At 48.1% G+C, this 12791-nt stretch overlaps 1 protein-coding gene across 1 annotated transcript in view; it reads right to left on the reverse strand.

Moving 5' to 3' along the window:
• TENM4 (teneurin transmembrane protein 4) overlaps positions 1-12791 on the reverse strand; it is a 743366-nt gene that overhangs the window by 122006 nt on the left and 608569 nt on the right. Inside the window, 1 exon segment of the mRNA XM_070425699.1 lies at positions 85-270. Coding sequence (XP_070281800.1) covers positions 85-270 — 186 coding nt within the window.

Consider the following 12791-nt stretch of genomic DNA (forward strand, 5'->3'; position numbering starts at 1 on the left):
GTCAGCCCTGGCCCTGAAGTACCCGACAGACAAAGGCACCGTGCAGGCCAGAGAAGCCACCCCGGGCCCGCCGGCCCGTCTTACCGATGGTGCAGTGCTCGCCGTTCCAGCCGGGGCTGCATTCACACTTGCCGTCACGGCAGGTCCCATGCTCGGCACAGCGTGGGTGGCAGGCACGCTGGTCGCAGGCCGCCCCCATCCAGCCTTCCTCGCAGCGGCAGGTGCCCCCCACACACACGCCGTGGCCCCCGCAGTCGGCAGCACAGATCTCTGTGGGGAGGAAGAAGAGGGGCCAGGAGAGGCAGGAGAGGGAGGAGAAAGAAAAAAAGTAAGTACTGAGCAAGTTGTTGCTGGGAACAAGAGTCACACTTGGCTACCTGCCTTGGCTCCTGGGAGCAGTCGGGATTCCAGGGGCTGGGGAAGCTAATCTCCGTGGACAATGACCCTCGGACAAGAACAATTCTCCGGGCAGAAGCCTGTCCCAAACCCATTCTTCAAAAAATAGGATGGATGGAAGGGCTCTGTTCTGTTTGCTTCCCCTATTGCCAGCCTGTCCCCATGTCTGTGCTTGCCACTTCCAAAGGGGACTGTCCCGCTGAACAGATGGGAGGAAAAGTCAAATTTAATTAAAAGCCGGTTATGTGTGAAAACAGTGAGGATGAGTCCACGATCGCCAGAGAAGGGCTGTGGGTGTGTTCTGGGGCCTGCGTTTTGGTCCAGCCTTGACTCTGATTGACGAGGGGTGAAAGGAAGGCTGGACCCTGGGCCTCATGTACTCTAGGAGGTGGCTGGTTTGTGCTTTTGCCGGGTGTATGTTCAGTGCTTTGCCACTGCAATTCTAAGCACCATCTAAATGGCCTCTCTGATCCAACGCAATCAGATAGGGTGGCGGGAGGCACTCCACAGTGGGAGTTGTCTGGCCCTTCACCAACACGTACATGACCTGATTCACAAGCCCCTGGGGCCTGGGGTCAGCGTAGCTTCATGGTCATCCAGGCAGAGGCTGTGGAGGCTCCCAAACACAACTGCTGTTTAGGGACCGGGTTGACCAACCATGGCCACGATGCCCCCTGCCAGGGCTCTAGAGGGAGACCCTGACTTGATTCTGTGCCTCATGGCCCAACCATCTTCCAATGAAAATCCCAACACCTTTAGTTTCTTTCAAATTAAGTTAATTGGCACCTGTGCCGAATTGAATTTGCCCAATACTACTCCCTTCTAAGCTACTAATCGTCTAGCTCTTTTTGAGAAAAAAAAGAAATGAGACCCTAGAGGCTCAGTCCTTCTTATGAGTCTATAAGGCAATGGCTAAAATGTTCAAGAATTAAAAATTAACACAGTGAGTTACCATTTATAGTGAGTTCCCATGCCAGACACCTTGACAAGCACACTACCTGAGAAGGGAGATGCTACAGACAGTAACACACTGGGTTCCTCAGCTGCCCAGAGGAGAGAGGCTGCTGTAAAACGGGTGCAAGAGCCCTGACCTAGAGCCAGACTCAGGAGCTTCTGAGCTGCGTGACCTTGGCCAGGTTCCTTGACGTCTCTGATGTGCGGAGTGTGGGCAGTACTGATGCTGCCTCATGGCCCTGTGCTGACCCTCAGGGCTGTGATGAGCATGCAGTAAAATGGATGACAGAAAGGGTTTGGCAAACGGCAAAGGCCATAAACTCAAGAAATGTTTCTCGGGACAGTGCGTTTTAGACTAGGAGTCCAAGGATCAGGTTTGCAAGATCTGTGCCTGCTCAGCCACTCATCTGCTATGTGACCTTGGGAAGGTCACTTCTCCTCCCTGGGTGTCAGTTTCCTCATCTACTGCAGGGGGGACCTGATGGCATTATTCCTTCCGGCTCTAAGGGAACTTCATGTCTACATCGTAAGTACCCTCCATGTTACAGAGCATCATCTACCCCGAGGCTCAACTCAAGTGTCCCTCCTGCTGAGAGGAGTCGCCTTCAGTTCATCCTGTGGTTGTTCTATTGCTCCTGGTCTTCCCACACCACATGGTGGAGCGGTTTGCTGTTTCTGTGTCTGTCTCAGTATCAGACTAGGGATGCCCGAGTCTGGATTGAATTCTTCTAATCAGGTCTAGGCCTGATACCCAACACAAATCTTGGCACAGAACCGACCCTTAATTACGGTTGTTGGCTAATGGATTAATCTGTGTTTGCCTGGGGCTATAGGTGTCTGAGACTGTAAAACAGATCACAAATACCCTACTCAGCCTGGTGGAAATCAGTCCAGGACTATTTATCTGCTTATCTCTAGTGAGTTGCCCTGAGGGAAACTTGCCAAGTGAGGGGAGGGGGGATAGCAGTGTCATTCCACCAAGCAGTCCTCCCAGAATGGGCCTTTCTCAGAATGCCCTTCAAGCTTCTTTCCCTTCTTTGCACACAGACCACAATGACACTCTGCAAGCCCCAGGCCTCCTCGAGTCCTGTTTCTGCAGTTCCCATCCCTTCTGCACCTTGCTCCTAGGGCCCTGGCCCCTGGTGACTCTGGAGGCGGAGCTTCTACTCAGGGCTAGAGCTTCCAGGGAAGCCAAGAGGGAAGATTGGCTTGGCATCTGTTTGGGTGTACTCAGCACTCTTTCAGGTAGCAGTTTATGGTGGCAGCGAGGTGGGGCTACTGCCTGGGTGCTTCAGGCAGCAGGGCGTGCAGAGTTGATGGAGGTGGAGAGCCAAGGAGGCAGGCTCTCTCCACAACTTGACTTCAGGTCTTAGCCAATAGGTAGTTCAATCCCTTATTAAGCAGGCTGGAAGCAGTGGGATGAAAAGCTAGTGATTTGGAATCAGATGTGGCTCCAAATATTAATTCTGCCAGTTATTCAACCGTAGGCAGTCTATCCACTGGCCCTGAGCTTCAGTGTCTTCCTCTGTAAAATGGGGATGATGATAGCACCCAGTTCAGAGGGTACAGAGTTCCTAATACATAGCAGGTATCGATAAATTCATACTGATTCATTATTCCTCCAATAATATTCCATGCATGCCCACTATGTGCCAGAGACTTGCCTGATGCCAGGAATCCACAGGTCAATAAGATATGATCCCCTCCCTCCAGGAACCATATTCCAGACAAAACACAGACTGATACTGGCATTCCAAGACTAACCACATAATCTGCAGCCGTTACTCACTTTCGCACCTTTTTGCTTATGTGCAATGAAGGAAAACCAGAAATCTTAGGATCAGACAGATTTGGGGTCTACCCTTGGCTTTGCCACTTGTTGGCTGGGTAACCTGCAAGTTGAAAGTTATGGAATTCAATGAGCCTTGCTTTCCATTTCTGTAAAACGGGAATAATAATTCCCACTTCACCCATCTCACAGGGCTGGTGTTAGATCAAATGAGGTAATGTGTGGGAAAGCTGTTCTTGGTTTAATAATGAACACTTATTCAGGTTTTACAGTTTGCAAAGCACCCTTCATGTACCATGTCTCATTGAACTGTTAAACAATGCTGCTATCTTTCCTAGAGGTGATGCTACTGAGACCCAGACAGCGCAAGGGAATTCTACAAGGTCAGGTGGTCTTCTGGTGCTTCTTCCTCATTGGACAATCCTCAGAGCAATGCTGCAAGACAGGCATTTTCCAGATAAGGGAACGGAGAGGCAAAGGGGCACCTTTTCCTTTGAAGGGAACTTGGTTCTTCAAGCACATCTCCCCATTTTCTGGCTCTGTTGTTTATCCTTTGTGACAAGTCAGACCCTGGATAGACGTGAAGTGAAATGAGATCCTCCACAGTTCTCATCCAGAGATCGCGGAGCTGTCCATCCAAACGCCCCATTTCCTCACCAGTTCCTCTAGACGAGCTCTCCTGGCCTGGAGCGCCAGTTGCCTGGTGGCCGGGCACCCCTCCACCTGCCCTTTACATGCTGGGTTGTGAGCTCTTACACATTTTAATGGAAGAGGCCTGAACAGGGGGACCCTGATGTTTATGGGGTGCTGACAGTCACACAACCTGTCAGTGTCCAGGTTCTCTTCTGCCTGAGCGGATGGACCCACTGACATGTCAGAAGCCTGAGATGCTACTTTATCATTTGTCCTCAAGTCATAGGCACTGTTGTTATTGTATTTATATATACTAGTGCATATATATATATATATATTCTTTTGTACTTGAAATAAAAGGAACTCCTTTATTTTTCCTTCTAGATTCTGCTTTGACATTAAAGCAAACAGAACTTCACAGAGTGGTGGTGAAAACCTAACAGTATGATGCTAAAGAATGGGCTTTGACAGCTCATGAGCCCTTTACGTGACGTAAGTGGGACTTTGTGAAATTTGGGTCACGGCTGGTCTCTAGGTCTCAAGTCTCCTCAAATGTAAAGCAGGGATGACACCCATTCTGCAGAGAGCTGGTGTAGGAATTACGCTCATTTGTTTAATTTCGTAATTTCTCACTCTAGCGGGCACTGGAGAGCCAGTGGTGACTATGACAGTGTTCTTTCCTGACCTCAAGGAACTGACATCTAGCATGGCAGGCCGACATACGCTCAATCAATTAAACCTCAACATGAATGGAAGGGAAGCTGCTAGCCTAGTGCCACGTGTGATCAACTGTGCCCATACAGTCTTATAAAAAAGGAAATGAGGTGGAGTGGCAAGTATACCGGACTGAAGTCAGAAGATCAGTTGTGAATTCTTGTTTATGCAACACACGCAGTACAGGTGAGCATTTGATAAACGCTGGCTGACTTTCATGTGATTAACATCAGGGCTTTCTTACTAAATGCTGGAGGGTCAGAGCCGGAGGACTCTTCTGAAGTTCCATGCAGTACACAATTCATAGGATAGACTTTGGTTTAGATTCTGACCCCCCAATTTCCTTGGGTCCCTGTGGAGTTCTTGAGAGAATGACTTAATCTCTCTGAGCCATACTTCTTCACCACCAGAATGGGGAGGGTAATAATGGTCCCCTACAGGGTGAGGCGGGATAATTGAAAGAAGTATATGTGAAAAGCTCTATGTAAACTATGCTATGTACATGAATGACTGATGGGGACCTAAGATGTCCTGTATTAGCACAACTCCTAGTCACCTGGCAGAGTAGCATCTTCCTGAAGAGCAAAATATTTGCTTTTCTAGTAATAGCCTCAAAATTTGGATATTAAGCCCTTTCTCTGGTTCCATCAGCCAAGACCTTCAAAACCCAGTTAGAAGCTATTTATATTTGTAGCCTAGGCATCCTCTTGAAAACAGGTGAAAATGCCCCACTGTTCTAAATTCCATGCCTATAAAGTTCTTGACTGCACTGTATAGGTCTTTGGAGGTGAACCAGGTTAGGCCCAATGACACCTCAGGTCTTTTCCTAAACACTCCCCTTCCCATCCCACCTCTGCCCTGCCTCACCTGTCCACATCCATCTCTCTAAAGCCCACCTGATGGCAGGCTCTAGCTTTTATTCATCGTGGTTCCCTGACAGCAGGCACCAGGCCTGGCACAGCATGAGCTTTCAACAAATATTTGTTGAGAGAACAGATGAATTTTAAAAGCTCCATGGAAGAGGTGTTATGTCAGTTGGCTCAACTCTGCTCAGTGCCATACTGTGCAAAATTTATTTGGTTAAACATATGCACACGGGCTCAGTCTCCTTTGTGCCTAACCTTCTTAGAAACTCATCTTATCTGTCCTATCCGGGTTTGCTCAGTGGGTAGAGCGTCAGCTGGAGGACTGAAGGATCCCACGTTCGATTCTGGTCAAGGGCATGTACCTGGGTTGCAGGCTCCATCCCTGGCCCCAGTCGGAGGGTGTACAGAAGGTAAACAATCGATGTGTCTCTCTCACATTAATGTCTTTCTCTCTCACCTACCGCGCTATCTAAAAATCAATTGGAAAAATATCCTCAGGTGAGGATTAAAAAAAGAAAAGAAAAGAAACTCATTTCTCCAGTATTCAACCAAAATCGCTGTAAGTTTCAAATGTCTCAGTCCTTCCACCCACACACACATCACCCTTCATGCCAATGTCTGTGTCACTACTATTCTCTTTCTGTAACGGAGGTGGATACATGAGGAAGAGGTGAAAAGGGTAGGGGAAGATAGAAGGTTTAGCTATTGGTTAATTGTGCCCCAGGCTCCTCTCATTAAATGTTGATTTCATAAGAGCCTGGATGAAGGCCCTATCTTGGGGCTATGGTTTAATTTGTCCTGACTTACCTTACAATCCTGTTCATTAAAATAGCTGGTAGGGGAAGCCGTGCCTTTCCCCTAAAGGGAGAGACTGATAGATAATTTTCCCATAAAATTTCTTCTCTGCAAAGATGCTCAAAATTGACATGAATGGGGGGTGGAGGGGACCTCACCCAAGGATCTGTGCACTTTCCTGCTGAGCGAGGAACAGATCCAGGTGCAGCTATTTTTAAAATTCCAGGGATGTATATAAATAGAGGCTTGGCCCAGGGAGACCTCCTGGGAAGCCCTTTAATAAGCCTGTGCTTAGCACAAAAGGGATGGCAACGAAAACTGTTCTATTTTTTTTTTAGGATCTGAGGTTCTTAGAGTGACCTTATGTCTTAAGGCTTAAGACATTTTAATAGAGGGTTAAATAATTTAAAATGATTCCCACTAGGATGTTGTTTCATCACTCACTCATCTGAGTTAGTGCACAGCTTGGGGAATTTCTCTGAAATCCTGGTACATTTTAAGTCCAAGCCACACTGCACAGCTTTGGAGGCAAAAAAGGGAGGAAATGCAGGACCATTGTTGGTGGCACACAAGTGTTATCTCATTCGATTTTCCCAACAGTCGTGCAATGGTATTTTCACTCCCGTATTGTAGTTGAGGAAAAACAGCTTGAAGAGATTAAGGGACTTGCTCAAAGATACTTAGCTAGAATGAAAGGTCACTAGGATTAACACAGCTATTTGGTCTGTAAATTGTGGGACCAGGTTTAGGCAAAATCTCAGATGTAATATGACATATCTCCCTGACGGTTAATTATGTATTAGATCATCATCCCAGCTAAACTACAGGATCTCTGAAATAAAAGTCTGAGTCTCCTTCCTCACCCTGACCCAATGTTCTTCATATTAAGTACTTTTCCTTTTGTTTATTTGTCTATTCATCCTCCACCCATCCATTAACCCAGCCATCCATCATGTCATCCAACCATCCCACTAACTGTGTGATTTGGGCAAGGGACTTCATCTTTCTGTCCCTCAGCTTTCTCTTCTGCAAAGATACAGACACCAACATCTCAGGTTCATGTGAGGCTTAAACGAACACCATGTAATGTGCCTGGTATTGTACACTCTTCCACAGAACAAACACTCACTGTGTGGCAACCATATCACAGTTATGTGCTGAAAGGTCCAGGGGAAGGGAGGGATTGAAGATATTGGGAAGAGCAAGGGGATGATGTCGACAACTGAGGTTCCTCTGCATAGCTGGAGGACTGGATCTGGAGCACAAAGAGGGGCAGGCGTGGTGGGCACCTCATCCTCTGGTGAGAGGTAGGTAGGCAGAGACCCGTGTAAGGGACGGGCTGGGATAATGGAAAAGCGCATAACTAATGCTTCGCTGTTCTCAGGGAGGTAGAACTCTCGGCTGAGCAGGATGCAAATGAACAGATGCGGAAGTTTGAAAGAGCCCCTTGGGAATGAGAGAAATAACTCACAAAATGCAAGAGGACTGCAGCTGGGAGGGCCCAGGAGATGCTAAAGATCACGAGCAGGATGTGACTTGGCTCCGGTGCTCAGAAGCCCAGCTCCAAGATCAGAGATGGCGAGTGGCTGGAATGGTCCTGGGTTTTGCAAGGTGGATGTAGGAGAAAGGCACAGAGATGAGGGAGCTGTGAATGTTGAAGGAAACGAGCTGGAGGTGAAGGACCCTGGGAACAGGAGAGAAGGAAGGAGAAGGAGGGGGGGCCAGGAGCGAGCTGACGTTGGGCAGGAAGTGGGCTGGTCCGGGCCAGGGGATCTCCTTTAGGCAGGTTTAGGGGTAAGAGACAAAAAGAGGAGGACAATTTAGAGCCGCTTTTGTGGTCACAGCAAGAGAAGGCACCTCAGAGATGCTCTGCATTCTACAGATAGGAACACGAGGGCACCGAGAGAGGAATGCCTTGCCCTTTGTTGCACATTGACACGCATATCAGTATCTGAGCAAGAAACTGATGGCTGCCTTAGGAGATGGGCATGTACTAGTAAAGGGCCCCGCTAGACAAATGGCTAAAAGGGAGTGGGGGTGGGGCGCTCACCACACTCGTTGGTTCCTCCTCTGTGCCTCCACGGTCTGGGTTATCCTCTAAATGTGCTTTGAGTTCTGACTCCAAAGCCACCTCCTCCTCGAGGCCTCTTTCTGGTGCCCCAGCTGGAAGGGGTTTCACTTCCTGTGCTCCCAGGGCTCTTTTTGTGGACTTTTATCAGGGCTATTCATGTTACCTCCAAGCCCTGCCATCCTCAGGTTAAACTCCGCATTCCACAGTGTCTTGCCCGGGGAAACGGATCTGCCGCATTCCCGTAGTGCCAGATTCCAGTGGTACGAGGCAGGTGCCCGATGGAACCACTCAAGGCTCTATGATTGTGCACAGGACAGAGGCTGGGTTTAAGCTGGCTGGATATAAGGGCCTGCTCTGCTACCTCCCAGCTATGGGAAACAATACTGCACACCTCCGACTCTTTATTTTTGTCATTTATAAAATGGTGATCATGGCACCTATCTACCAGAATCTTAAAGCTGATCTAAAATAGATAGGGTGGGCAAATATAGGTTTGTAGTTGTGAGTATGCAAAACACAGAGTTTATGACACTTTTGCAATAATCATAACCTGCATGTCTTTTTCCATACGAACAATTATAAACCTACTTCTGCCTGTCCTCGTATCGCACACCCGTGTGTTAGATGCCCCTAGACTGGGGATTCAGAAATTATATCAAATTATTCCTATCCTCAAGCAACTCAAGTCTTCCAATGCATAACTGAGAACAAATGCCCGGCATACCATCAACTAATTACAAGCTAACTTTCTCTCCCACAGGCCAGCTATCCCTATGTTTTGAACAAATTGGTTTGCAGAGAGCACCTGCTCTCCCTCCCTCCTTCTCTCACTGAAGGGGCAGATGGCTTTTTAGTCTCAGGGCCGGTTTCAGGAAGAAGCCAGAAGGGGAGGCAGGTACAGGAAGGAGCCTCCGACTTCCTCACAGTAATTAGTCTCCTTTTGACACTGAGGCCAAACCAAGCCACTCTCCTGAGCTTTTCAACTTCCCTCCCGGTTGCTGCTCCAAGCCGTGGCTCTGTCCCCTGGATCGGATCTGGTCGGGTCGAGATGGCAGCCAGCTAATGAGCCTTGGAAACTGCGCGGCCTTTCACCTCACTCAAGGAGCTGAGGAAGCTTTCAACCCAGGCAGCAGAGTGGATTTTGGTGTGTCAGTGCGTAGCGGTCTCCACATCTCCTTCCCCCAGGACTAGCATTTCAAGCGTTTTGAAGCACCCTTCTCAGAAGCAGTAGCAGCCACTGCTGTTCATCTTAATTGGAGGGCATTGGGCTTCCTGCCTAGAGGTGTTCAGGCCTCGCGTGGAGGAGGCCTTCGATTAGGGTCTGACTTTGCTAAAGGATAACAAGCTAGCCAAGGGCCGGTGAGCAGAGAAGCCGAAGAACGAGACTGGGATGTGTATGTTCAGCCAGGGCTGGACCACTCTCCAAACCCCACGGAAAGGACCCAAAAGGGTGAAGTGAAAGACAGGCTGATGTTCAATGTTCTTCCCAAAGACCTCCAACCATGATATCCCTTGTGAAAGGCCCATCATGTGCTCATCTATCTAACTCTCTCCTGGACACCTCCACCCGGATGTCCCCCAGGTGCCTCCAACTGCATGCCAGTATCAGAGTAATCTTCCTAAAACCAAACCTGACTGTGCTGCATCTCTGCTTAAAACTTTCCAGTGGCTCCCACTGACAGATCAAACCTAAACTCTTTCAAGGCCTTTCATGATCTGAGGCCTGTCAACTTCTCTCACCTCTTCCCCTCTCACTGCTGCCACGAATACCCTAGAAAATTCCAGGATCTGTCTCATCTTTGTTGCAGATTTTTGATTTCCCCAGGAGGCTGCTGCAAGGGGCTTGCCTCCTCCTTCCACCTCTGCCAACTCAGATCCAACCTCCATGACCCACCTTCAATCCCCCTTCCTCCAAGAAGCCATCTGATCACCCCAGAAAGCAACTGCTCTTTCCCTTGTACCCTGGTGGTAGTGTCCGGTACACTGTTGGTCGTGATCCAACTCACCTGGTTCCTGGAAGTCGTACCAAATTTATAAAGTGGCCCTTTAGAAACCTGATGCCAGATTCATCGACAGTATCAGCATAAACCTTGGCAAGAGCTAACGGCAGAGTTATGCAGGGGGTGAACATGGGCTCTGAAGCCCAGGAAGGCTGGACTGGAATCTTGTTTCCCCAGAGTGGTTTTGGCCAAGTCACCCAAGCTCTCTGAACCCTGGTTTCCTGAGAATAACACCATCTGCAATGTCAGAGACTTAGGGATTTGTTGCTTGAATCAATCATGAAGCACATACATAAAGGAGCTTTATAAAATTTCCATTCCAAGAACAGTTATTATTTTTAAATTACAAGTTATCATACCAGCAGTTCGATTCAGGAAGACAACCAGAGATTTCATGTAAGATATCAGCTTGGGCATCCAAATAGAAACCTGATTCAGAAACCCAATTTCAGGAGGGCTTATATTTGCATACTGAAGAGCTCCGGTTGTGATAGAAAAGGTTTCAGGGCTGTCGGGGGTGGGGGGTGGGGGGGTGGGGGGGAATTCTACTAAATTACAAAGCTGACAGCTCCTGGTTTGTCAACCTTTAACTCTGGCAGTATTTCGTAGTCCTCCTGTCTGGACCCAATTTCACAGCCTTTGATTAAATGTTAGGAACTGACCATCTCATTGTGTTTAAACCTCCGCACGACTTCCCAGACAATGGGTGGGCTCGTCTCCACCTGCTCCCAGCACCTCCTCTTCTTTCTCTGCCTCGGTGTCAATCTCTCAGATATTTATTATTCTGAACTTTGATTTTAGGCTAGCACTTGCTGCTGGGAAGGGGTACAGGAAATGTCAAGTCTCAGTGGATGTTATTCCTCGGGTGAAATTCTAACCCTGAGTTTCCCCTCCCATAACATACCTATACAGAAACAGTCCAGTCTGATCATTTCCTTTTGATGTTTAATTGGATGTCGGTACTGTGCTTTCAGGGCTGAGAAGCTAATGCTGCCTCAGAGAGGGAACAATTCCGGCTACACAAATGAGACTTGTAACAGGAGAGAATGCTCAACGCTGGATCTAATTTTCTCTCCCATCCATGAACGTAAGACAATTTCTCTGGCAATAAAGCATCTCACTCAGTCTTTCTGTCATTAATAAGAATTAAATTCTGTTCCCTCAAATTTAAATGTAATTATATTTTGCCTCGTAAATAAAATTGAGTTACTATTTTCAAAATCTAGCACTAATGCAACTGCTATATTTAGAGCTTTAATTTTTTTAACCCTGTTGCTACTTGCAGCTTATTTTTTTAAGTCATTGAACTTCTTTTGTGGTCAATTGTGACTTAATTTGATAAGAGCTTTCCTGTTCCCTATCCACCTAGTCATTATTGTTATTAAATATGTGTTGTGAGTTGCTTTTCTTTTTGGTGGGGGATGAGAGCAATAGAGAAGAAACTGGAAGCTCAGAGGATCTGAGCTAGGATTCTAGAAGCCCCCCCCCCCCCCCCCCCCGCCCCCAAGTAAAGGTAGAACCTATGCCAAGTCAAGCTGAGAGAGCTAAAGAAAGGGCCCTACTGGGGAGTCTGAAAGGAAAATCTACAACATGCATTGAAACAGCTTTTTGATTTGTTAATCCTCAACCAAGGATATTTCTTCCATTGATTTTAGAGAGAATGGAAGGGAGAGAGAGAAACATCAATGTGAGAGGGACACATCGATGAATTACCACTCACATGCACTCTGACCAGGCTGCGATTGAACCTGCAACCCAGGTACATGCCCTTGACCAGGAATTGAACCTACGACCCCTCAGTTTCAGGGCCAACATTCTAACCACTGAGCAACACTGGCCAGGGCCATTGAAACATTTTTTAATCCAAGATTTCCAGTGAGGCAAGTGAGGCATTCAGTGAACTCCGTGATTTGGACCCTGCCTACCTTTCTGACCTAACTTCCTGCCCACACTCCTGTGGCTCCTGTCCTCCAGTCAGTTCCAGGTGGGCTTTCCAAACAGATGGTGCTCCTGCATGGCTCATGCTTCTGTGCGTGCTCTTCCCTCTGCCTGGACTCCTCCCTCCTTTGTCACCAGGGAGTCCCCTCTCAAGGTCTGGCTTACAAGTCTCCTCCCTGGGAGAGACTTTCCCGGGTTCCTCTCCGCATCCTCTCTTGGCCGAGCTCACTGCTCCTGGCTTTGTGCTCGCAAACCCCACTGTACACACATCATCAGAGCTTTAGTCATGTCTTATACTAGGTGTTGCTTCCTTCATGGACTGTGGCTGTCTGATTCTCAGTGCCTAGACCCTTGCCCACACAGAGGGAAGCCAGAAAAGTTCATGAGTAAATGAAGTAGACAATGTGCATGTTAGGGGTGGGTGCAGGTGCGCAGGTGTGCAGGTGTGCAGGTGTGGAGCTGTGCTGGGTGCTCTCTCTGTGGAGGCTGTGTTCTGCTCTTGAATGGAGCTCACAGGAAGCTTGCTGTCCTGAGAGCAGACTGATGCTAATGCTCTGTGGCCCTCATGCTATTACCTGGGGGTAAGGGTGCCAGCACATTAATGATGCTTCATCTAGAGCAGTGGTTCTCAACCT

This window comes from Myotis yumanensis, unplaced genomic scaffold (genome assembly GCF_028538775.1).
Source record: "Myotis yumanensis isolate MYYU_CA2020_CCGP unplaced genomic scaffold, mMyoYum1.0.hap1 SCAF_10, whole genome shotgun sequence".
Lineage (NCBI taxonomy): Eukaryota > Metazoa > Chordata > Mammalia > Chiroptera > Vespertilionidae > Myotis > Myotis yumanensis.